Source organism: Callorhinus ursinus, unplaced genomic scaffold, assembly GCF_003265705.2.
Source record: "Callorhinus ursinus isolate GAN/ISIS: 27379988/994484 unplaced genomic scaffold, GSC_fseal_2.0 scaffold122, whole genome shotgun sequence".
Taxonomy (NCBI): Eukaryota; Metazoa; Chordata; class Mammalia; order Carnivora; family Otariidae; genus Callorhinus; species Callorhinus ursinus.
In genome coordinates this window covers 71,351-96,639 of record NW_027397184.1, presented here as the reverse complement: position 1 = coordinate 96,639, position 25,289 = coordinate 71,351, and the positions used below count along the sequence as shown (strand labels likewise).

General features: G+C 61.5%; 1 protein-coding gene across 4 annotated transcripts in view; it reads left to right on the top strand.

The window, feature by feature from the left end:
* Window positions 1-25,289, top strand: part of COL5A1 (collagen type V alpha 1 chain) — a 156,486-nt gene that overhangs the window by 60,917 nt on the left and 70,280 nt on the right. For all 4 annotated transcript variants that reach the window (XM_073889902.1, XM_073889901.1, XM_073889900.1 and 1 more), the window contains exons 5-19: window positions 1,279-1,410; window positions 2,218-2,355; window positions 2,724-2,963; window positions 3,932-4,090; window positions 4,243-4,299; window positions 8,157-8,198; window positions 8,406-8,468; window positions 16,115-16,189; window positions 16,966-17,058; window positions 18,315-18,371; window positions 19,251-19,304; window positions 19,643-19,696; window positions 21,867-21,920; window positions 22,789-22,842; window positions 23,874-23,927. In XM_073889902.1, coding sequence (XP_073746003.1) covers window positions 1,279-1,410; window positions 2,218-2,355; window positions 2,724-2,963; window positions 3,932-4,090; window positions 4,243-4,299; window positions 8,157-8,198; window positions 8,406-8,468; window positions 16,115-16,189; window positions 16,966-17,058; window positions 18,315-18,371; window positions 19,251-19,304; window positions 19,643-19,696; window positions 21,867-21,920; window positions 22,789-22,842; window positions 23,874-23,927 — 1,326 coding nt within the window. The remainder of the gene's footprint in view (window positions 1-1,278; window positions 1,411-2,217; window positions 2,356-2,723; window positions 2,964-3,931; window positions 4,091-4,242; window positions 4,300-8,156; window positions 8,199-8,405; window positions 8,469-16,114; window positions 16,190-16,965; window positions 17,059-18,314; window positions 18,372-19,250; window positions 19,305-19,642; window positions 19,697-21,866; window positions 21,921-22,788; window positions 22,843-23,873; window positions 23,928-25,289) is intronic.

Sequence of the window (25,289 nt, the reverse complement as noted above, 5' to 3'; positions counted from 1 at the left end):
GTTTGTCTGCTTTGACACATCTTGAGGAGAGCAATATGAACTAGAATCATTGCATACTTTTCCTATCTGACATAGTGTGACTGTTGACTGCCACGGCAGTGAACAGAATGTTCAGTGGTTGGCAGCATGGGCTCATCCCGGTGGGCGCATGTGTCTGTACTTCATTCCCTTTCATGGCTGAATAATATTCCGATGTATGGATAGACCACAATTGTTTATCTGTTCATGCAATATCTGGGCTGTTCCCACCTCTTGACTATTGTGGATAAGGCTGCTGTGAGTGTGAGTGTCCATGGACCTGTTTGAATACCCATTGCAATTTTTTTCTTGAGTGAATTGTTTACCTTTCTTAGTTCATAGGATTGGGATTTCTGGGTCATATGGTATTTTCTTCTTTAAAAATAAATCCCACCCCACCCCATGGTTGGGGGTGATAGGGAAGGAGACAGCACACCTCCAAGCCCTCAGGGTTTGGGGTGGAGTTTACAGCTTGCATTTTTCACTCACAGTTCACAAAAATCTCTGAGCACTTGCCTGGCACCTGACAGGTGCCCAACAGGTGTCTGATGAATGGATGGATGGGTGGGTGGGTGGGTGGATGGATGGGTGGGTGGATGGATGGTTGGGTGGATGGATGGTTGGGTGGATGGATAGCTGGATGGATGGATGGGTGGATGGATGGATGGATGGATGGGTGGGTGGGTGGGTGGGTGGGTGGATGGATGGATGGATGGATGGATGGGTGGGTGGGTGGATGGGTGGATGGATGGATGGATGGGTGGATGGATGGGTGGATGGATGGATGGATGGGTGGATAGATGGATGGGTGGATGGGTGGATGGGTGGGTGGGTGGATGGGTGGGTGGGTGGATGGGTGGATGGGTGGATGGATGGGTGGGTGTGTGGGTGGATGAGTGGATGGATGGATGGATGGGTGGGTGGATGGGTGGGTGGGTGGGTGGATGTATGGATGGAGGGATGGGTGGTTGGATGGATGGATGGGTGGATGGATGGAGGGATGGGTGGATGTATGGATGGGTGGGTGGATGGGTGGCTGGATGGGTGGGTGGGTGGATGGGTGGCTGGATGGGTGGGTGGGTGGATGGGCAGGCCATCCTAGCTTGAGTGGTGATTGTAGGTAGCAGCTTGCTGAGAGGAAGGGTGGTCCTGAGGACAAGCTCCTCCCAAGGTGTGTCTGGGCTACTCGCCACTGGCCTCCCGGATCCTCATGTGAGACCTCTGTGTGCCACTTATTCAAGGGCTTTTGTCCTTTTCCAGGGTGATATCCAGCAGCTGCTCTTCGTCTCGGACCATCGGGCCGCTTCCGATTACTGCGAGCACTACAGCCCCGACTGTGACACGGCTGTCCCTGACAAGCCCCAGTCACAGGACCCCAACCCAGACGAATACGTGAGTCAGCCCCCGGTTCATGGTGGGGTTGTAGGCAGACCCCTTGGGAGGGGGCAGGTCCGGCAGGCAGGCGGGGGTGGAGGGACACAAAAGCCATGGGGTCCCCCTTTAAAATAAACCCTCTGGGCAAGAATCCAAAGTTTGTCCCCTGCCGCACCCGGCAGCACCGTGGTTCAGCTTGCTCATAGGTCTCTCCACCATTTCCAACTGAAGGTCCTCTCCTACCTCTGGGGCTCAGGGGACGCTCGGCTTCTGTCATGTTCACCCTGCTGTCATTAGTCCTCCTGGCCTCCTTCTATCCCGACCGGTCAGAAGAGAAGGAAGGGGGGCCCTCATGAAGCTGTGGTCCCGCGGCCCAGGCAGGGCTTCCAAGCCCGGGCTGAGTCCCTGCAGCCGAGGCCTCCTAGCCGAGCCCCTGTCCCAATTTTAGGGGCAAGACCTTCTCTGTTGCTGTGGTTTGGGGCTTCGGCGAGGGTCAGGGGATTCTGAGGGACTGCAGCATTGCCACAGGACCCCACAGCTTGGCGGCTCTCCTGGCTCTTGGTTTTAAAAGATCAGAATGTCTGCACCTTTTGGGACTCAACTTTCTTTGCAAGGGCCCTGGGCCCCCCATTCCCTCCCTCGTGCTTCTCACGGGGCTGCCTCAGCTGCCCACAAAGTCAGAGCAGATGGAGGCCCGTTTGGAGCCACGGCTCTCTGGTGTCCACCCTTCCCGGCCAGGTTCCTGGCTGAACCTGGATGGTGAGGAGAGCAGCTTGGCTCCTGGTGGGGTCCCACCTTCCTCACGTGGCTCCGATTTGCTTTCAGTACCCGGAAGGGGAAGGCGAAGGTGACACCTACTACTACGAGTACCCCTACTACGAGGACACGGAGGACCCGGGCAAAGAGCCCACCCCCACCAAGAAGCCCGTGGAAGCTGCTAGAGAGACCACAGAGATTGCCGAGGTCTGTGCGGGAGCTGCAGGCCGTGGTGGGGAGGTGTGGCAGGGGGGACGGGGCGGCTGGAAGCTCAGCAGGGAACCAGTTCCCTGGGGGCCAGGTGATCATCTGTGCTTTGGGCCCCCGGGGAGGTGGGGCAGCGGGCTCGCCCCCTGCAGACGTAGGCGTGAGGGGGGCATGTGGCTTGGCATCTGAGGTCTTTTCCTTTTGCCCGTTCCAGTGCAGGATCGGGGGTTTCAGGCCATGGACGGCACGCCCCGGGACTGGCTGCCTCCCGGCCTGGACGGGGTCTGCAGGGCCCTTGCTTGGCCTCGGGGCGGTGCTGGGGGTCCTCTCCAGACCTCCCTGACTCCTGCTCTGTTCCCCGCTCTCAGGAGCAGACCCCACCCGCCACGGCAGCCCCTCCGGTGCCCGACGCCAGCGAGGGGGCCGGGAAGGAAGAGGTCCCCGGCCTAGGGGACTATGACTACATGCCCAGCGAGGACTACTACACGCCCGCCCCTTACGATGACATGAACTACAGCGAGGGCTTCGAGAACCCCGACCAGTCCCCTGACCATGGCGCAGGGGCCGAGGCCCCCACCAGCACTGTCGGCACCGGCAACTCCTCCAACGTAATTGGTTCTCTTCCGCGGGGGCTTGGGGCAGGGGAGGGGGCAGGGGCTGGGGGAGTGCTCTGGGCTCCCTCTTTTTTCTGCTCTGACCTCGGGGGTCCTGGACTGGCTCCCTGCCCCCCAGCCCAGCAGAGCCTGGCCCCCAGGGGCGCTGAGCAGGTTTGGGGTCCCCGACTCACTGAGCCGGTCTTATTGTTGTCTGCATTCCATCTGCGAAGTGGGTACAATGAGCCCCGCCTGCCTGGGCTCTCGGGGTTCGGGTGGGGGCAGATGAGGACGTGCCCTCTCTGTGGCCTGAGGGGACCAGGCAGGACAGGTGCCCGAGCAGGGGGTCCGGCCTGGCAGAGGAGGCGTGGGGCGCCCTGGTGCCCGCTACGACCGTGGGCTTTCCCGCTGGGCAGACCTGCCTCGAAGCCTCATCCGCTGACTTTGGAGAGTTTCGTCCCCTCTTGATCTCAGCTGTCATTCTCCAGGGGCACTCACAGGTCGGCCTCTAGGGGTTGTTGGCAAGCTTTCTGAGGGGGAGGAGTTGAGCGCCACACACGGCACACAGCAAATGCTTCAAAGTCGGCATTGGCGACGCCGGATTCTTGACGGCACAGAGCAGACGCCCGGTTCTGATGGGCCCAGACCCTTCTGTCAGCCGGATGGGATTGGGGGCTTGTTACCCCCAGACCACGGGACCTTGGCCGGAGCCCCCGACGGCCCTGACTTCCCCACAGTGTGCGGTCCCCGTGTGGCCCCAGCTTGCCAGGGGGTCCTGTGGGGTTTGGGGTGAAGTTTCCCTGTGGTGAGAGAGAAGATGCTGTGAAGACACCACCGGGCCCAGGAGCGGCCCCAGCGAGTTCGCCTGGGCTCCTGGGAAGCCCCATCGTTGGCATCCCCGGGCTGTGGGCCTGGGCAGGGAAGGGGTCTCTGTCCAGTTCCGCACGGTCCTCCAGTGACCCCTGCTGCCCCCTCCCTCCCAGCCGGCTCCACCTCCGGAGGACGACTTGGAAGGGGAGTTTACTGAAGAAACCATCCGGAACCTGGACGAGACTTACTACGACCCCTACTACGACCCCACTGTCTCCCCGTCGGAGATAGGGCCGGGCATGCCCGCCAACCAGGACACCATCTACGAAGGGGTGAGGGGGCCTCCTTCCGCCTGCACCTTCGGGGCCTGGGGGGGCCCCCGGCTGTGAGCGGCCCCTGCTTGGTGAGCCCCCGGGGCCATGAGAAGGGGCCTTCCTTTCCCTCCTCTGCTCATTCTCCGTCCACCTGTGTTTTGCGAACCCAGATTGAAGGACCACGAGGCGAGAAGGGTCAGAAGGGAGAGCCTGCCATCATTGAGCCGGTAAGGGCACTCTCTTGTCCCCTCTCTGAAATCGGCGGGGGGGGGCGGTGGGTGATGCAGGTCGAGGCCCGACCCGTGGGGCCCCTCGCGGATGCCACACGCCGCCTGTTGCACCACACGCCGCTTGTTGCCGAGGCTTGAGAAGAGGGCTCAGGCGGGGGAACGTCCCAGACCTTGGCTGAGGGGCCAGCTGCCCGGGATTCCAGCGGTGAGAACACCGCGCGGTGCACTTGCGGTCCGAGCGTCTCGCTGCGCGTGGCTGTTGCCACCGGGGGGAGAGACTCAGAGCTCGTGAGAAGGAGGGGAGCCCCTCCGGAGGGGTCAGAGGGTTCGTGGGGTGCCTCGGATCTGGGTGCGGCCACGCGGGGGGTTTTACGCTGCCACACCCAGGCTGGGGTGGCCACCGCGTGGGCTGAGTGTGGAAACTGGTGAAGCATGGTGGGCTGTCCCGTGGCCAGGGAGCTTGGGGAACTCGCTCTGCTGGGCGCAGGATCACGGGGAGTAGATGCAATGGCTACCGATGGAGTGGGGCGGGGGGGAGGGGGCTCGTGGCCGGGGGCCCAGGGGGCCGCTCCCTGCTGCCATGTCCTCTGCCCCTGGGGGGCCCGGCTGAGAGCACCAGGATCCACCCCGTGGCCTGAGAGCTGCCGAGGTCGGGCCCCGAGCAGGCCGGCAAGGCGCCACGTGATCAGCCGGGTGGGTGTGGGCCGGGCAGCTGCTGTGGCCGTGACGGCGGGGAGGGGCTGGCCAAGGCCCACCCTGCCACGTCGTCCAAGCGCCAGAGGGAGGAGGCCAGTGTCCTGCCCTGCGTCTGGTCACAAGGCGGAACTGGGCTAAGGGTGGTTCCTGGTGGCTCAGCCTGGGAGAGGACGTCAGGGTTCCCAGGGCCTTATGACCTTGGATTCCTGGGATGGGGAGTTTTGTGGCCTCCATCCTCCCGTGGACTTGGGAGGGTGCTTTTAGAACCTCAACTGCTGGTGTCTCCCAGAGAGACCCGAAGCCCCGTGGCCAGGGCCGACAGGACATGGCCCATCTCTTGGGGTGGAACGCCCAGTGGGCAGAGTTTCAGTGCAGCCCTCCTGGTTTGGCCCCATGCCTGGCCCGTGGAAGCATCCGGATAATGGCGAAGGCAACCCCTTGTGGTTTTCCCTCCCAGCCTGTCTGGGGATGGGACCTGTCCGCCTCATGGGGCTGTGGCCCCTGGACACATCCTTGTCTCAGGCTGAGAACATTCCCCTTCCAGGGCTTGCTGCGGGTCCAGACCGAGGGTGGAAGATGGAGTACAGGGGAAGGGTGTGGAGGTGCCAGGGGGGTGGGGCCAGGGCCAGGTGACCCCTTGCTCGGCAACATGAGAAATCCTGACACCAAGTCCGGACACAGGGGAAGGGTGAGCAGGGGGGAAGCGCGGGGCAGCCAGCAGCTGGGGTGGGGGTATCCCAGAAGGACAGAGGCTGTGTCGCAGTCGCTATGGCGGGGGGCTGGCCTGAGCCTGGCTGGCCTCACTGACCACACATTTCCCCAGACACTCTGGTCCCCAGATGGACCTGCTCTTGACTCGGGGCACCTTTTGTGAGGCCTGCATGGCTTCATTGGCAGGGCATCTTGTGCGGGCTGGTGCCGGGGAGTGGCTAGGCTCGCACCTTCTGGGCGCGCTTCCTGTCCCCTCGCAGCCGCCAGAACAACCCCCCGGAGGAGAGCCATGGTGACCCGGCTCCCAGGCGCTCGGGCGGGGGTGGGCGGAGCAGGGACTGAGGAAGGAGAGCCGGCCCAGCACAGACAGCGTGTCTACACAGGTCCACCTCATCTCGGGAGGGAAACCGAGGCATCCGGACACAGCGAGGGGAGGGCTCCCTCCTCTGGCCCCCGTGTTCAGTCCTGCCCCGTCCCCAGCCCTTTCCTCGAGTCCGCTGGGTCCTTGCCGGGCCCCTGGGGACGCCATGTAAACAGTTGGAATTTCTCAAACCAGAGATGCCCTCAAAGTCTTAGCTCTGTAAACAGATGGCCGAGTCCGGGGAGCCGGCCGGCGTGGGTCTCGCAGCTGACCGCTGACCGCTGACCGCAGAGGGTGGGGTGGCCGCTGCTTCCTCTGTCCCCACCCTGCTCCAGCATCTGCCCTCTGGGGAGAGGGGGCTCCTGTCCGTGGCGCCCTTGGAACCAGCTCCCTCGCACCCTCGCAGCCGCACCTCCTGTAATTTGTCAGCAGTCTGAGCAGCTCCTTAAAAGGGCGGCAGGCCTCTCTGCTGAGGGGATTTGGGTTTATCGGCACCCCGGGACTCCAGGGGACTGGTCCCCAGACTCCGTGTCTCGTGGCACCCGGTGAATGTCCTTGGGAGGCATATGAATCACTGTCTCTACTCTCCACTGTGGTTGGGAAGAAACATTTTTTTGTGTGTGCTATTTAACGGGTGGATGCACCTGCGTTGAGAGATGTGTTCAGCTGGGCCAAGGGCAAGATCATCACTCACAGATACCTTCCCCGCTGAATTTTGAGACTGGCGTCTACACCCTGGTGGGGTGTAGACCGGGACGGCACCCCGCAGTAAGACCACCACCCGCCCTCATCAATGACACCTTTCTCGATCTTGGGTCATGGCCACAGGTCTGGTTCCTAGCGACAGGTTTGCCTCCCTGCGCTGGGCTCCTTCATCCCGGCATCCGGCCTCCTTCCCAGGCCGCCCTGGACTGCTCTGGCCCGGCCTCCCGGGAGATCCGTGGTTGGCATCGCCCCAGCTCCCCGAGAACAACGGCCAGTGTGTCTGGGAAGACAGCTGCAGGCCCCGGGCCCTGCCGCAGCCAGAGGTCCCTCGCTTGATCCCAGCTCTGCCGCTGAGCCTCCCCAGCTGCTCTTGTCCGAGGAGGAAATTCGAAAGCTATTTGCATGAGCTGTCTGTGTACATTTTGAGTACAAATATTCCTCTGAGTGCACATCTGTGTAAACACATCTTCGCAGGAACTGGGGAGCCCTGGTGGAGAGGCTGGGGGTCGGAGGACCCAGCGGCCCGGGCGTGGGTCTTTGAGCCTCAGCTGGGCATTCCCCTGTCCCCCTGGGGAGGCCACGCCACGTTTGTCAAGAGCACCGCTCACTTGGAAGGGAAGTCTGGGCACAGGGGCGCATACCATCCCTGGAAGGAAGCAGTCTGCTTTCTCTGGTTTTGGGGGAAGAGGGAGCATGAGATCTGCCCCCAAGCCCTGTCCCGGCAGGCTCAAGAATCACTGGGGAGGAGGGGGCATCACTGTGTCCACTCTGCTGGCCCTGAGTGTGGCTAAAGCCTACTCAGCCAGGCCAGGCAGAACCTAGCTGGTCCCAGGACTCCCAGATGCCATTCCTGCTGCGTTCTCAGCAAGCAGATCCCTGCGGGGAGGCAGGAGACCCCTTCCCTCCTGTGTGGTTGTGCATGGTCTCAGAGCCCCTGGAAGTGGGCATGAGACACAGAGGATGTTGGAGGTGCCTGGCCTGGTGTTGACAGGAGAGAGGAGAGTCCTGCTCTGGGAAGGGGCTGGAAGTGGATGCTCGGGAGTGGGGGCACCCCACCCCCCTGGGCCCGGGAGCTGCATCTGATGACCCCTCTGCCACCCACATGGCCTCTCTGGGGTCCGGGCTGATGGGGTGGGGGGCAGGAGGTTCCTACTTGGGGGTGAAGACCGTGAGCGCCCGTGGCAGGGTGAGGGGCTTGTGGAGGAGGGCGGCCGAGTGTCCCGTGGCTCGGGCTGCTGGTGGGCACGCTCCCTGAGGCCTGAGTCTGTGGTCCTCACGGGGTCATCCTCACCAGCAGAGTCTGCCGGGGGTCCAGGCCCATGCTGGAATCTCAGGAGGGATGGGGTCCTGGGGTCTCAGACACTGTCTCCTGTCTTTTCAGGGCATGCTCATGGAGGGGCCGCCGGGCCCTGAAGGTCCCGCGGTGAGTGTCGCGTTTCATTTCTCAGGCCTGTGGGAGGTGCTTCGGGGTGGGGGATGGAAAAGAGGGGGACACTCACTGCCCTTTGCGGACCGCACCCCGCCCCTAAGGCCCAGCAGTGCCCCCCCTCCCCCCGAAGCGAGGCAGGAATGGGGTGTTGCCCTGCGGCTGTATCTTTGAATTCGGTTCTGATTTTGTTTTTAATTCCAGGGTCTCCCAGGACCTCCGGGAACGATGGGCCCCACTGGCCAAGTGGGTGACCCTGGAGAGAGGGTAAGGGGTAGCTCAGTGCTCAGCTCGCTGGGTGTCCGTGTGTCTTTCCGCTCTGCGGCTGGTGTCTTCACACGTGCAGATGGCGGCTGGAGCGTCAGCTTCCTTGTCCACACCGCCCGGCCCCGTCCTCTCTCCTAGCACCTCCTCCTTGTGTCCGTGTGCACACCCGGGGAGCGGCACCCCCTCGCGGCCCTGAGCCTGGGGCAGGTGGTATCTGCGAGGCCCCCACGGAGACTGCTGTGCTTGGCTCACAAGGGCCCTGCGGCCTGCATTAGCCTCCCAGTAACAGCTGCTTTCCACGGCACCCGGGAGTAGGATCTGCACCGATCCTTCCTCAGTATGAGAGCTTCCGGGGCCTCGATTTCCCCCTCACTCCATCTTCCTTCTGCAACAGAACGGGAGGGCTTGCTCTGGGTCAAAGGGATCCATCCCAGGGTCTTCCGGTCGTAGGGACCTGTCCCGGGTTCCCAGTCAAAGGGACTCACCCTGGACTCCCTGCCCCCTGGGTCTGAGGTCCCCAGGTCAAAGGAATGTATCCCCAGGTCAAAAGGACCCATCTTGGGGTCCCCCCACCATCAAAGGGACCTGTCGTAGGTCCCCTCATCAAAGGAACCCTTCCTGGGTACCCTCTGTCAAAGGGATGTGACCCCAGGTCAGAGGGACCCTTCTTGTCCCCCCCCGTCAAAGGGACTCATCCTGGGTTCCCTCAGTCAAGGGGACGCATCCCCCCGGGGCAGAGGGACCCACCTGGGGTTGCTGCTGGGGAGTGCGGGCTGAGCCCAGGACGCCACAATTTCGCTGTGACACCTAGTGGAGCTTTGGGGTACTGCAGCCTTGGGGCTTCCTGGCCAGCTTGGCTTGTTTCTTCCCCGTGTTGATTTTTCCTGCGGCTCTAATGAATATCGACGTGAGCACAATCAGATTAAGAGTTAGTCATCAGATGGCTAAGTTGTGGACAGGAGAAACTAGGAGCGTGTGTGTGTGTGTGTGTGTCCTAATGGACGTTTATCCGCAGGACCTGGCACGCTGCCCAGAGAGTATGGACCTAATGGTTTGGGTGGGTGTGTGGATGGGGCCGGTGGCTGGGTCTGGTCACGTGGCAAAGCGGCTAGGGTCTGCTTCCGAGGCAGCACGGCGGCGGGCAGCCAGGCTCTGGGGCCTCGGAGCGGGGCTGGGGCCAGGTGGCGGGCTGCCCCGCCCACAGAGCAGGTGAGCACTGAGGTGGACTTCAGACTGCGTGGATTAGGGTTAGCAGTGGCCGAAGGAGGGGCTTCTCGTTCTGTGTGGCTGGGCCACCTCAGGACCCCTCAGATGGGCATCAAACAACACTCTCTGCCATGCTGTTTCTCTATAGCTGGTGGCCCTGGGGCCCCAGAGGAGGGGGGGCCTCTCCATGGACTATAGGATGGTCTTCCACACCTCCTGACCCCTCCCCGCTGCCACGCGGTCACGACTCCAGACGTGGGAACCACTGCTCTGCCCCTGGCTCCAGCCCCAGACCACTTGAGCTCTGCCGTCTCTACCCCAGCCTGCTCTGGAGACCCAGTCCCCAAAGGTCTGTGTGAGATGGGGTGAACGCCAGGTACCCCCACGGATCCTTGTGAGAGGGCCCCATGAGCATGACCGAGTCCAGATGTCAGCGAGGGAGGACCACATGGCGTGGCAGATGCTGTCTTATCCCTTAGATGCAGGAGAGGACGCTATCCACAACGTGCACCGATATGGACAGACCACGGTCAGCCTCGGTGTTGCTGCAAGTGTCCGTCCCTCTGTCCACCGTGCACCCATCACACAGTGCTGGGCACTGTCACTGAGGCCGACTCCTCCCCACTTGCTCCCTGCTTTTGGGCTGAGCCTGGCTCGGGGCCGGTGGTGAGTGGTCAGCTGGGGCCTTGCGCACTGCAGCTGGACCCGGCGGCTCTGTTGGAGGACCCAAGGCCCCTGACAGTGGAATATTGTTGGTTTGAGTAAGTGGTGTCTCTTAAATTCAAGCCAGGATCTAGGAGATTGTGGACCGGGCGTGGGATCAGCAGAGACACCCACTCCTCTAAAGTATGCTGTCCCTGGAGTTGGAGGGAAACCTGCAGCCCACTGGCCCCCCCAGTGCCTTTCCAAGTGGGGAGGTGGGAGCTGATTCCAGGAGCTGAGCACTGCCCACCCCTCCGGGTCCTGCTGAAGCCACCATTGTCTAAGGAGATGTCTCTGCTCACAGCTCAGCATCCTCTCAGTGCCCGGCTCTCCTGGATGTCTGCTGTTCACCTGGCAAAGAAACCTGGAGGCAGAGTCAGGATCCTACACTGCCACCTGCCAATAGGGAGACCTCAGAATCCCTGTGTAGGGAATGGAAACATTTTTTTCCATCCTCTAAGGTTTTGTGATTGGGGCATGCAGATTAAACTGACAGGAGAGTGTGTTAATAGGAGAAAAGGCACGTACTTTTATTAATAGTTTAAGTTTCACGTGTACAGGGGCATCACAGAAAGGCAGTGAAAACTCAGAGAAGCAGCTAGACTTGAGTGCTTATGTATCATTTCAGCCAAGGGCGACACATCGTGAAGTGACTAGCAAATCTGTGGGGGAACTAATGGAAGGTAAGGGTCATTTTAGTAAGGTCTGCTTACGCGGACTTACCTCCGTGCTGGCTCCCTGTCTCCAGTGATAGGGGTTGTTCTCCTTGCCCTGGTACAGGTGGGGATGGGGGATAATTCATGCCATCCTCATGAAAGAAAACTTATGCTCTCTTTTTAGGCAGAGGAGGGGAGGGCAGAGGACTTTTGTTGATTCTCAGTAGCCTTCAGCTCAAAATAGTCCTTACAGCAAAGTGGCATATTTTGGGGTGGTACATTCTGATCCCATTCTCTGGCTTGGCCTCCTTTGCTTGTCTGTACGTAGGAGGTTTTCACTGGGTGATCTGGAAGCATCCTGCCCGCCCCCCAGCCCAGTTCCCCCATCCTGGGATTCCCTAGCCTTTCCTATTACTACTTATTAATTAGTGTTTTTTTAAGGTTTATTTATTTATTTGAGAGAGAGAGAGAGAGAGAGAGAGAGTGCGCCCATGAGTGGGAGGGGCAGAGGAAGGACAAGCAGACTCTGTGCTCAGCACAGAGCCTGATGCGGGGCTCAGTCTCACAACCCCGAGATCATGACCTGGGCCAAAACCAAGAGTCGGTCGCTTAACTGCCTGAGCCACCCAGGCACACCAATTACTAATTAGTTCTTATCTAACCGTGACTGGCTGAGCCTGGCTTCCTAACAGGATGGCTGCCAGTTCCTCCCAGCCGTTCTTGCCCTTGGGCGGTGTCCCAGTAGAGAAGGGGCCTGAGCCATCACCCCATCCGCCTTCCCCTAGTGAGAGACGGGGAGGCCCAGGCAGGCAGGGGTGGGGGGGAATTGTGAAAGCAGCAGGGGGAGGCAAGGCAGGGCTGGGGCTGATGTGGCCCGGCTCTCCTGGCATGCAGTGGGGAGGCTCCCACTCCCTCCTCTGGGGTGTTCAGAAGGAAACCGAGGACGAGAGAGCTGGGGGTCCCGAGGGCGCTGCCAGCTCCCACGCGGGGCTGAGTACTCCCCGAAGCCCACTCAACATGCATGTTTCCTATCAAGACGCTTCATGTCCAGGCCGGAGGCCCTCTCCCACAGGGGCCCCTCCCTCCCTGCAGAATCGGATGCGTTTGGTACCCTCGGGGGTGGGCGGAGCGGCAAGGGAAGCCACACCTGTCCGTCCGTGATAAGGACACGGCTGTCCTGCCGCCTGGCCAGCCCCGTCTCCCATTTGGGAGGGTCTCAGCCCCCACCCACCGACCACCTCTTCAGGTTTCAAGGGTTGGGGTTTCCCGTGGGATTTTGCTTGAATACGTTTTCTGTGCCTTACACGGTTTGTAAGCCACGTTTTAAAGAGCATCCATCAGTCCCCCCCTCCCCTAGGAAAGCGCGCTTCCCAGGTGCCTGCGGAGTCCCCAGCACCACCTTGGGGATGGCACCCCACCCTGCCACCGCATTCCCTGCTGGATGGCTGGATTTTTGCCCCGCACCAGGGGAACGGACACAGGCCAGGTCGCTGGCACCCTGACGGCAGATTCCAGTGAGGATTGATCGTATGAAGCGCTTAGCTTCGCAGACGCCATTTCTAGTGATGGCTCTGCTGGCCCACAGGGCAGCCTGGTTTCTCTGTTGTCTCCCCGCCTCCTGGGGACACGCATGCGGACCTGTTCTCCCCCTGAGTGCTCCTGAGTCAGACCGCTTTGATGGGGCCACCATTCAACCCCCCCCCCCCAGTTGGTTGTTCACGTGCCCCCACAGCCAGGCGTCTCTGTGCTGGAGCTCACTGGGCGGTCCCGGACAGACGGCTGTGGGCCTCCCTTGCTGCTCCCCCCACCCGGAGGGTACGAAGTGCATCCGATTCTGCAGGGAGGGAGGCGCCCCTGTGGGAAAGGGTCTCCATTCTGGACATGAAGTGTCTTGAAAGGAAACCTGTGGATCTGTGCCCACAAGCCACGGGGGCATGGCCCTTCCCTGGGCGTGGTGGGTCATCATCCTCTCCGTGGCTTGGTCATCCCCCCTCTGTGAGACATCGCTGAACACTGAGCCGGGCCTCTTGAGTCTTCTTGTTAGTCCCTGGAACCCCCTGGAAGCCAGAAGGACCCCCTCTCGTATCAGGGAGCCTACTGGGCGCTCCTCGAGAGGGGACAAGGCCGAAATTAGAAACAGTCCTGGGCACATCTTAGCCCCTCTGTCTGGCTCCAGCAGCCACCCAGGGCTTTGGAAAACCTCTGTGGGCACGGCTCGGGCTGTCCCACCCGGGCCCGCTCCTGTTCTGGGGGGCGGAGATGGCGGGGGGCAGGTGGGGTAAGCGGGACATGTGGCCAGCCCCTGACCCCACGGAGAGCATCGCTGGCCACTCCCAAGCTCTAATTGCCCAGGAGCTGGCCTTGAAAGGAAAAGCGGCACACTTACTGAGGATCTCGAGGATTCATGCCAGGTTCCTTTTCTGGGTCTAAGAGCCAGGCAAAAATATCTCAGTATAAAGACTCCTCTGGCCTTTGGGGGCCCCTCCCCGACACCTTGCTGCCTGTTTTGGGAGCAGGAGCATGGGCTGCTGTTGGGCGGCTCACCGGGTGCCGAGCTGAGGGCTCACGGGCTCAGCTTTGGGTCTGGATCTGCAGCTTCACCAAGGATCTGAGTGCCCTGTGCCTTCATCTTGGGGCAAGAGTGAGGCCAGCATGGCCTCAGGACACCCCCATTTAACAGCAGCAATTCCTTCATGCGGAGGTGGCCCCCTTGTTTCTGGACCTGGTCGAGGTGTGGCCCAGAGCCCCGCGGTGCAGGAGCTTCATAACACTTTTCTCCCACCAAGGTCGGACACTGATTTGGGGGCCAGCTGGCCAAGTCATACAGAACAGGTGACCTTTCTTATTTTGCTTTTAACCCAGTAGCTGGAGCTGAGTAGGGTCCCCGCGACCTCCCCATCAGCTTGCCGAGGCAGCCCTTGGTGTCCCACGTGGGCTGTGCAACAGAGCGAGCCACATTGTGGTCAGTGTCCTGAAAAGTGGGGAGCTGGCTTGGAGGTAGCCCTGCCTTCCAGCTCGGGGACGGAGGCATTAGGTTACAGACCTTGGCGCTTGGCAGAGGTTTGCTGACAGTTTTACAAGCCGTCATGGGCTGGGGGCTCTGCGGGACTTACATCCCATTGTAAAGCTCTGGGAGGATTCACGGGGCTGGGACATCACCTTCCGCCTCCATCGTTCTGGTTCGAGAGCTTCCCCAGCCCTAGTGAGGCTGCCGTCCCAGCACTGTGGCTCAGAAGGAGCAGGGAAGGACGACATGGTGGGAGGGTCTTGGGGGGGGGGAAGTGGACGAGGGGCTGCCCCCAGCCTGCCCCCGGCTTCCAGTGCCACCGAGGCGCATGCACACCACGGAGACACCAGCGTCAGGTCCCTGGCAGACACGGACCCTACATCTTAAATTGCGGTTTGATTTGGGACCGACTCCAAGGTGCAAGGCTCAGCAGTGAGCAGCCTCCCAGATTTCCAAGAGGAGACCCCGGGTAGCCGGAGCTGTTCTCAATTTTTTCTTTTTAAAATATACTTCTTGTCTTCTGAGGATTTTTTTCCAAAATGGCCGGCAAGGGCAGTTCAGCCACATCTGTTAGCAGACCTTTGACCCAGGGGGTCTGCTTCCAGGGACTTTCCTGAGAAAGCTGCCCGCCTACCCACCGCCGCGGTGTGTGCCCTTAGAAGACAGGCGGAGTCCATGAGGACCCCCTCCCGCGTGGGCAGCTCTACGGCCACTAAGCTCATGAGTAGGCCGCGGTGCCCAGCGAAGAGCAAGAGCAGATTGCAGGGCGGTGTTGTAGGGGGTGACCTCCTGGAGAAGGAGCAGCACCTCCCGAGCCGCACGCATGCCCCGCACCCCCGCGGGCGCACTCTGCGTCGTGAGCCGCTGTCCCTGCGGCCAGCCATCCCTGCCAGTGCTGGCTACTCCGGGGGAGGAGAGGGAGCTTCCCCTTCCCGCTTTGTACAAATCACGTTCTACAACAGCTCTCAGGAACAGGGACCACGTCGACGGTAAAACAACCAGAGGAGAAGAGAGGAGCAAGTGTGGGTTCAGGGGCAGACAGTTCGTGTCCTTCGGGATAGTTCCTGGAGAGCCGCAGGTGTCCGTCTTCTTGGCTGGGAACCGGGGATCGGTGTCCCTTGCCCGCCTGGAACATCGTGCTCCGGTGGTGTGGGCGCTGTTGTCCGCATGCAGCCGTGCCTGGTGCAGAGCCCTGGACCCAACACCCATCGGTTATACCGGGGTGCGGCCGACGGGGGTCCCTTTCCGTCAGGAAGAGGGAGTCAAACCTCCTTCTGGACGCAAAACAAACTTCATGCACCTCAGGCTGGGTGGGAGTCTACCAGGACTGGTGAGGAAGCTGGGCTGATAGAACAGGTTTTTTTTGAAGATCCACTGTCCTACTCGTCTAGTGTTTCTAGAGTGTCCTGAAAGGGACAGGGTTCATCTAGAGAATCCGTGGAAGGTGTCTGTCCGGCACCTGCCTTAGGGACCAGATTAAGGGGGTCTGTGGAGACCACGGGGTTGGCTGTGTATGCACAGGCTCCTGAAATCGCTCGAGAGGGGTCTGTGTCCCGTGGACGTCCTGTACATCTGTCCCAGCAAGCAAACGCTTCGACTGCCTTCTGTCCGAGCAACCACACGCAGAGTCGGTGGGGACCGGGTCACGAACGGCAGCACACTGGTGGACGGAGGACTCAGGCCTTGGTCTGGGGGTGGCCTCAGGGTGGCCCCACCTGCTGGTGTGCAGGCCTGGAGGGCCCGTTCCTGGATGGTGGATGCTGCCCGCCTCCCACAGTGTCACCTGTGTCCCCGGATTGCAGGCTCCCACCTCTGTCTGCCCTTGCAAATCACTCTAGGTCTGGCTCAGAGCCCCCTTCCCCATCCCTCTCCCCCCAGAAGCCTTTCCTCATCCTCAGCTCACAGCCAATGCCCCTCTCTTCCCTGCGCTTGGCTTCTGGAACATTCCATGCCATGGGGTCTTGCTGCTCTGTGCATTTCCTCGCGGGCTGCTGCTCTGACCTCCTCATCCGGACACAGCCCTGCTCCATCCCTGTTGCATTCTGACCCAGCTGTCTTGGGCCCTCTGTTCACAGGGTCCCCCTGGACGCCCAGGCCTTCCTGGGGCTGATGGGCTGCCTGGTCCTCCTGGAACCATGCTCATGCTGCCTGTGAGTATCCTTATTTGTGGGGGTGGGTGGCCAGGGCTCAGGGCGCAGGGCTCAAAATGCGGTGGAGAGGGTGCCCTGGGCTCTGTCTGAGGAGCCATCCCCTGGCCACAGAGTCACTCTGGCCCATCCAAGGGGCAGGGAGTATGGCTCTCTGCGATCCATCCCCTGGCCACAGAGTCACTCTGGCCCATCCAAGGGGCAGGGAGTATGGCTCTCTGCAAGAAAGCTGAGGGGCCTCTGTCTGTCTCCACTGGGATCTCCAAGTGGGCATGCCACCAGCTGGTTCCTCTTTGTGCCTGACCTGCCCTTGGCCTTGTGGTGCCATCTCCTTCACTGGGAACCCAGGCCCAGGAGGGCATTGTGTGGCATGCTGGCCTGGACCTCAGGCTTCTGACTGGTGGCCCAGTGCTGCCCGGGAGGCTGCGCACAGCTCAGGGAGACTCTGTGTGGAGCCAGCAGCTTCCCGGCTAGGCCTCCGCAATGCAGGCCTTTGCACTGGGCCCTTGGCTTTTTCTTGCAATAGGTAGGGGCTGTGGGGTCTCAGGGTGAGGTGCCACAGAAGGCAGAAAGTTCATCCTAGACCTGGGCCAGGTCTCCAGGTGGCCCCAGGGCTGAAGCTGGCAGGTGGGGCTGGGGCAGCGTGTCCCTGGAGGGTCTGGTGCCAGACGTTGCCCAACCAGAGCCCCCCATGCTCCGCTGTCACCCGAGAGGCCCTGGGGTCCAGGGTGGGCACCTGCATCAGTGCACCCCAGGTGACCCCCATCTTACACCCGCAGTTCCGCTTCGGAGGGGGCGGTGACGCTGGCTCCAAAGGCCCCATGGTGTCGGCTCAGGAGTCCCAGGCTCAAGCCATTCTGCAGCAGGCCCGGGTAAGTGGCGCCTGTGTCTCAGGTGAAGGGGCAGTGGAGGGGGGCTCGCCTCCTGGGGGATCAGGACACTCTGGGGCATGTACCTGTCCTTGTCTAGCTGGGGGCCCAGGCCAGCACTGGGAAAGGGGCAGGAGGGGTGTCAGGGTTCCCTTGTCCATGCCGAGGGTCCAGGTTCCTGGATATGGACGTGCAGGGCTGTCTGCTGTCCCCTGTGGGGCCCCGGGGATGGACAGACCTGGAAGGGGCTCCCTGTGGGGGGGGTGGGACTGAGATAGAGCCTCTGGGAGAGCACCTGTGGGCCCCAAAGCCCCTCCCCTGGCCTGGGGGTCCCAAGGAGACTTTCTTCCTGACGGCTCCACTCTCTGCAAATCAGCTGGTTAGTGAACCGAGGTTTTAATTGATGACACTCCAGATTGCTGATTGCAGGTGACAAGAGCAGACCCCGGTTCTGTGGGGTGGGTGGGGTGGGTGGGGTGGGTGATCCTTCAGTGGAGCATCGCCTCTAATGGGGCATTTCAGGAAGCTGCTAAATAATCCCTTGTTTGGGCAATATTTATGTGGCTCTGGTGCAACAGAGGTGATGTTAATGATCAGAACGCGTGGATAATTACAGGACAGCTTGAGTATTGAATTGTTGCTATGGAATAAATTGTCCGCGTGATGCAACGCAGTGCGTGACAAACCCCATTGCCTGCGGCTAGATTTATTGGCTGGGCCTGCCTGGCTGGCCTTTTAATCTGAGAGCTTTAATTGGAGCCAAATGGGTGATGGGCTTACAAGATTTTATAATGCGCACAAATCTTTTCCAAAATGAAAATGGCATGGTGCAGGGACCGGGGCGGGGCGAGGGGGCGGGGAAACTGGGTTGCAGAATAGGAGCAGAAGAGATCCTTTAGGAAAGGGTGCTGAGCTGGGCTGTGGCAGGTGGGAGCCATGCTCTGGGCGGGGCAGGGTGGGTGACAGCTGAGGGGTGTGGGAGGGGGCGCTGGCTGGGGAGAAAGGAGCAGGTAACCTATCCCTACAAGGGGGGCATGCGCCCCCCCCCGGTTCCCCCTCTGCCTCCTCCGTTCCATTCGTGGTTGGCTCACAGGCCCCAGAGGAGTCTCGGTGCTGGGTTTCTGGAGCTCCATCTGACCCCCTCCTGCAGAGGCCCCTGTCCTTGGCATGCCCTGTTGGGCCTTTCCCGCCCGATGGAGCCTCCCCTGCTAGGACCAGTACCCCAGCTGTTCCTCAGCCTGCCCTGTTTTCTCTTGCAGCTGGCCTTGCGGGGGCCGGCTGGCCCGATGGGTCTTACCGGGAGACCCGGCCCCATGGTGAGTCCTTGGTGGGGGAGAGTGGGGGAGCCTGATGAGGGGGCTGGGGCGTCCTTTGTCCGTCCCTTTTGGCTCCCAGCTCACCTGGAGAGAGCACCCTTTAAGCTCTTTTCAACCACTAATATATCAGCGGCACCCCAGCGGGTACGGGGTCCCTGGGCAGGTCTTGGGGGGAGGCCGTGGGGGCGCGGGGGCTGGGAGGCCTGCCATACCTGCTCTGGCTATGATTTTGCCTCGTGACCTGGGTTGCCTTTCTTTCCAGCTGTCTTTATTCTTTACAATCACATTTCCAAGGTCAAGAGCACTTGGGTGGGGGCAGACCCAGCCGTTCTAGTGCTGCCCTCCCCAGCTGCACAAGCCGAGTGTGGTGTGTGCCCAGGCACACTCAGGGCCAGCAAACAGGATCCCCAGGGAGTGCAGGCGGCCTTTGCAGTTTGCAAGGAGATGGCGGATTTAAACACCCACCAGTCCGTTCCCTGGGAGGGGCAGACGTGGCTCTCTGCCCGGGTCTGCCTTCGGCACCTGCCCCATCAGTGCTGGCTCAGGGCTGCTCCGTCCAACTGCGGCTCCTGCCTTGTCGTGGGCCCGGAGGATGCCCACACGTTGCCCTGAGCTGTGGGCTGTGACAGACCCCAGTCACACTCACCCTGGAGAGAGAAACCAACATGGTGTGGGCTTCATGGCTCCCACCGTCCAGAATTTTGTTCAAAACGAAGAAGACATCCACATAACTGGAAAGTTACTCATCGTCCCTTGGGCTCTGTCCAGGGCAGGCAGGCTGGACTCCTCTGCTCATTCTCAGCGGGAGCCCTGCCCCACGGGGCGACCCCTTTCCCGGGGTCTGATGAGAGTTCCTTAACCCAGACCGTGTCTCTCTAGGGCCCTCCCGGGAGTGGAGGTCTGAAGGGCGAGCCGGGAGACATGGGGCCTCAGGTACGTAGGCACCTCACTCTTGCTGCTTGGAGGGGCACCTCCAGTGTGTCGGAGGCGGTGACTGCTGGAATGGGGGACCCGACACTGCATGTCTTCAGGGAAGCTGGTGGGAGTTGCGGCTTTGTGCACAGCTGGGCGTAGAGCAGAAATACCTGTGCCGTGCAGGGGGACAAGCTGGCCCCGTCGGGCCCTCACTCAGGGCCGCAGATCCTGTGCCCTGCCCGCTGCGGCCCTGAGCTACCATCGGCTGGGTGGATGAGCACGGGGACAAAGCGTTGCTTTTGCCTCTGAAAAACACGGATCCGGCCTGACCCTTTGCCCTCTCTGTTTCCGGACAGGGACCCCGAGGTGTGCAGGGCCCACCTGGCCCGTCTGGAAAGCCTGGAAGAAGGGTGAGTTTTGTGGGTCAGTGCCAACAACCAGGTCACGCGGGGGCAGGGAGGCTGCTCTGTCCCCAGTGCCGGGCTTGAGGCCCGAAGCCCGGCTGCTCCCCTCCCATCGAAGGGTGACTGTTTTCAAGGCCGGATCCCCTTCCCCCGGGCGCGAGCTGAGCCAGCGGGTGCTCAGTGTCCTGGGGCAGGTGCAGCTCACCCACCTCTTCTGGCCTGGCCCCTGTCCTGAGCACATTCATTTAGTTTGTAAACGTTTTTAATTGAGGCAGCTTCCCAGGCCTTCTGGGAGCAAGCATGGAGAAGACAAAGTGATTGGTGGGCCTTCTTTCCCTGGGGTAGCCTTGTTTCTCCAGAAATGGCCTCGGTTTGGGGTAGGGGAATGGCCCGGTGGATGTCCGGGGCCCCCGGGACTCTGGGGGGCATTTCCAGTGGATGAAACGAGTTTGTTTCCATATGACCATGGCTGCTTGAATAGGACGTGCGTTTACAGGTTGGTATAAATGAACGATCCCCATCCAGACAAGCCAGGGAGAACCTAATGAACTCACATCTCACCAGAAAGATGGCTAAGGAGCGGGTCTTTTCAGCCAGAGAAGGCTTCAAGTGAGGGAAGAGAAGGTTCTGGATGTGAGCCTGTCTGAGGGGTGCTGTTCCCTGGGGCTACCTGGCCACTCTGCTTGGAAAGTGTGTGGGACGGACAGGACCCCTCTGGGGGGCGGCTAACAGTGGTCCTGAGCAGAAGTGATGGGGGCACGGCTCTTGTGTGGCCGTCAGGACGCGGGTCCCCCAAGCGTGGGGGATCCAGACCCCATGCAGGGTCAGACCTATGCCTCTACGCGGCCCACCAAAGCCGGAATTCGGTGATTCTTGGGAGACGGTCGGGGGTTTATCTTGGACCTGATTCCGGAAAAAATCGTATTTCATTAAAGGTTTCTGTGAGTCTCTGTAAACGCGTAGTGTCCCTGGGAGGGCAGGGAAGGTGGACAGCGGGTCCTCCCGCGGCTGGCGGGGTTCCACGGCCCGCGGTGAGAGCACCCAGGTGCCCGGAGCGCACGGTGTGCCAGAGGAGAGGCGGCGGGACGCCGGGTGGGCTGCGCTGGTCTGTCGCTTCTCTGGAGGCCCCGTAGCCGGGCCGGAGCGTGGGCTGCGAACGTGGGAGCGGCTGCGCATCCCACTGAGTGGCGCCGTGCCGTGAGGTCGTGGGAGCGGTTCTGACGAATCTCCCATGATTTCTGAGTGTGTGCACGCCTGCGGGGGGCCCCTGTCAGCTGCTCTGTTCGCCTGGTTAGGCTTCAGCCTTTTGCCCTGGAGCCGCGCCTCTTGGGCGCCTTTCCCGAGGTGACTTTTCATCCCTGGCAGCTCCTTGCAACCTTGAACCCCGGGGAGACAGACTGCCTCCTTGTGGTCTACCCAGATCCCCGGCTTCTTCTCTGTTGCTGCTCTGTCTCCCCTGTACTTTGAGGCCAAAAGCTGCCACTTTCCAAATGTTCTGTGCCGGGCGGTGAGCGGCCCGGGGACGGCCTTGTTTGATCAGCTGCATGCCGGACGCAGGGAGGAGAGAGGACGCTGATCTGGGTTAGCCCTTCACGCTCAGCTGGCTGACATCGCTCGTTAGCGAGTCGGCACCTGGCCGAGTCTGCCCCTGTTCCCGTCCAGGTGGCCTCAAGCCTGGTGGGGCTCTCCTGGGGCGACCGTGGGGCCTTTGTGGTGAGCCTGCCCTTCGTCCCTGTGGCCAGTCGGGTGGGGGCCGTGGCCTTGTCCTTGCATTTCCTGGGAATAGCTGGAAGTAATGGGCCGGGGAGTGGCTTCAACAGATGGAATGTCGTGCTTACAGTGGGCGGCTGTGTGGCTTTCGTGAGACCAGCCACCACCGTGGGGCTCAGTTTCCTTTGTAGCCAACTGGACTGATCCTAGGCGCTTGCTGTCTGTGGCTCTCCTGCAGCATGGTCCCAGCCCAGGCGCAGAGACAGGTGGCACTACCCCCATCTGGCATTTCAGATGATGAGGGCCACAAAGACGTGAACCACGTCGAGAGATGTGCAGCAGCCCCAGGTCCCCGGCTCTGGGTCCTCTGGACCAGCCTGGCCACGTGGGGCTGTGCAACTCTGCTGGGCCTCACCCGAAGCCACCACTCACAGGTCCCCGTGACAGCTTGCCTCCTCTGTTCCAGGGCCGAGCTGGGAGTGACGGAGCAAGAGGGATGCCTGGACAGACTGGCCCCAAGGTAGGCTATGCTCACTGCCTCCCGCGGTCCTCGGAACTGTGGCCACGATCGCTGTCATCATGTTGGTGATGTGGCCAATATGTCCGTCATGTGGTGAATGTAATTCTGATGGCAAGTAATGACTCATGACGTTTGCGCTCCTCCAGTGAGCACACCGTGATGTGGACGAGCTGCTGTTACCCAGAGTGGGTAGAAAATGGGTCACCACACCTGCCAGGTTTTGGACATCCGTTCACCTAGTAGCTGGTGCGGATGAGCTCGGGTGCTCCCCACTGAGCTCCTGCGAGGCTCTGGTCTCGGGTCCCCGGAGCAGCATGGAGGGAAGAAGGGCTTCTTGAATCTCTCCCAGTAGCCCACGGTCTTCTTCCAACCACAGAAGTATCTTAAGCCTGAATTAGCCTACTCTCGGCCTCACCGCACGTGGTTTGCCACATCCACGAGACAGGGCTCTGCTCCTGGGCTCCAGGAGGCAGCCTGGGTGGCCAGGGAGCCAGGGTGCGTGCAGCCCAGCGTTGGCCCATGCGCCAGATGGGTATGGGCAGCTACGCGTGCCGGGCTGTGCTTGGCGCTGAGGGCGGAGCAGTGAGCGAGATGGGCGCACATGCCGGCGCTGTCAACGAGGCTCCGAGTCTGTGGCCTAAGGACAAAAGTCACCTCTGTGTTTCTGGCCTTTGTTGGTGTTTGAGGGAAAAGAGCCCAGGAACATAGGCCCAAGGCAGTGGGGTGTGTGGTTAGCGGAGGCCAGGGGTCACTGCGCACGGGGTTTCTGGGGCCTGGGTTCACAGACGCCACCCGAACTGTGGCCGGAGGCAGGGCGGCTGAGCTGTGTGCGGTGCGGCGTCTGAACAGCCTCTCTGTCCCCTCACAGGGTGACCGCGGCTTCGACGGCCTGGCCGGACTGCCGGGGGAGAAGGGCCACCGGGTGAGTGTCCTGTCTGAGCGCTCGCGGCAGAGGCCCTGATGGGTTCTGTTTCTCCTGAGGCCTTCGCGCTGTCACGTGGGGCTGGGTTCCCTCCAGTCCCGGGTGGTCCCTAAAGAAACTTGCAGGTGTGGGGAGTGAAAGCCAGTGCCAACGTGATGCGTTTGCTGGTGGAAGGTCAGCCCAGAGAAAGGCCCCGTGCTCGAGGGGCGCAGGAGGGCGAGGGTGAGCCTTCCCTGGAGGAAACTGCTGTCTGATCGGTGCTGCACCACGAGCTGCCGAGGGCCCTTTGCACAGCCCACGTGGCTGCAGCTGATGAGGGCGGGTGCGTGCTGTGGCCGGCAGCCCCCGCGTCTCCTCCCGTGGGAGGCGGTCTCCACGAGACAGCCCCGTGCCGCTCACTGGACACTTTCTACCTTAGCTGTTCTCTTTGAAGTAGACGATGCCCCTTTTATACTTGGGCACGTGTGGATACGCGAGCACACACACACGTTGTGTCGGCGGGCGGGGGGGGCTGTTATCCATCACGTCCCACAGCGTGTTGAGAAATGGCCGCAGTGATTTACCAAAGCTGCGTTGTCCACATTCTCCAACTGTGACATGGAGGCTGGAATAAAGGCAGCCTCCAGGTCAGGGCCCGTCCGTTGGATGCATGAGCACATATTGAGCACCGACTGTGTGCAAGGCCTTGAAGCTGCCACGGGTGGGAGGTGGCCCAGCTCTCCCCCTCAGGACACTTGCTGTGCAGGATGGCAGCCCTTTTTTGGGGGACCCTGTGGGGCTGGGGTGCTCTCAGAAGCTGACAGGGTGTGGCCAAGACCCCGCTGCAGTGTCCCGGGGCGCCCCATGTCCGTGGACTTGTCCCCGGCCCTGCCTCCTGACACCAGCTCACCAAACGGCCATCTGAGGCTCCGGGAATCTTGAGCGGGCTCGGGACTTCCAGGGTCGGAATCACAGAAAGACGGGTGGGCATTTGGGACAGTCGTGGGTGGCTGCTCCCAGGTGCCTAATGCAGACCCTGCTTGACTTCCTAGGGTGACCCTGGTCCTTCTGGGCCGCCAGGACCCCCAGGAGATGACGGAGAACGGGTACGTGCCCGCCTGCCTGCCCCTCAGGGGGTCTGGGCCGGAAACAGCTGGGAAACGCTGGTAGCAGAGCGCTTGGCTGCCAGGCTCGGGGCTGGGGGCGGGGGGCTTGTGGAGGGCGAAGCCACAGGAGGTGGGGACAGCCTGCAAGCCACTTCTGAGGTAAAACAGGTGAAAACATTTAGCTTGACCCCTGGTCCTACGCTGTGTGGCATCCTGGAGTGGCTTTCACCTGCCACCGGCCTCAGAGAGAGGGCCCCCAGTTCCAGGAGGCAGGTGCCCAGGTCACGTGGAGGAGGGGTGTCGGGAGAGGTCGTGAGCTCAGTGTCTCTGCTCGTCCATGGTTCGGGCGGAGGCTGTGGGTGGCAGAGCCCGGGGATGGGGGGAGGGGGTGGAGAGTCTGGGACAGACCGTCCCTGGCTCTGGAGCGGGGGTGGGGCAGCGGGCCGGGAGCGTGCAGCGGGGCACGATGCTGTGCCCGAGGCTGGAGCTGGGCCGGAGCTGGGCCGGAGCCGGGCCTCTCCCAAGGGCTCCACAGAGTCCCGGTGTTTGTCAGGTGTTTTCCTGGGGCTGCGGGCTCAGTGTTAGACCTAAGCACCATGATCCTGCGACAGAGAAGCACGTGGGGGGCTCTTAAGCCCCTGCCTCCCTGTACCCCAGTCACTTACACTGTGTCTGGGGGTGTTAGGGGTGTTTTAGGAAAAGGTTTAGAAGCCCTGTGAGTGAGGGGAGCAGGTGGGGTGTCGGAGGGGCAGGTCCCGGCTGTGCTGCTGTCCTCAGCAGCTCCCAGGTTGGCTTTGTCAGGGCACCTTCTGCTGTCTAGGCCCCAGCACAGTTCACTGCGCCCTGAGAAAGGCCAGCAGGGTCCTCCTGGACGTCTGTGCTCCTTGAATCAGAGCAGGTGTGTGCGTGTGTGTGTACATGCGTGTGCAGGGCTGGGTGTGCTCGTGTGTGTGCGTGCACAGGGTGAGCGTGACCTCATGTGCGCACGTGCGTGCCAGGTGTCCGCGCACGTTCGTGTGCAGATGTGCAGGCCTGGCTGTGCGCGTGCATGTGTGGGGAAGAGAGAAGGGAGCGGCCCGTTGTCGGAGAGAAGCGGGGTGTTGACAAGCAGCTCCTGACCTGGGACCAGTCGAGTCTAGGCAGCATTTCCCTGTCCAGCTGGGAGGAAAAGACTCCTCCTGGTTTACTCCCCCAGCTGCGTTAGGGGCCCTGGCCGAGAGGTTAGGCTACCTTGGGGTTGTCCCGGGGGATCTGGTGATGTCCCTGACTCCTTTCCTCCCCAGCTTCTGTCACGCTTGTTCTTGCCTGTCATTTACCTTCATCCCCCTCCCTCCCTCCCCCTTCCCTCCCTCCCTCCCTCCC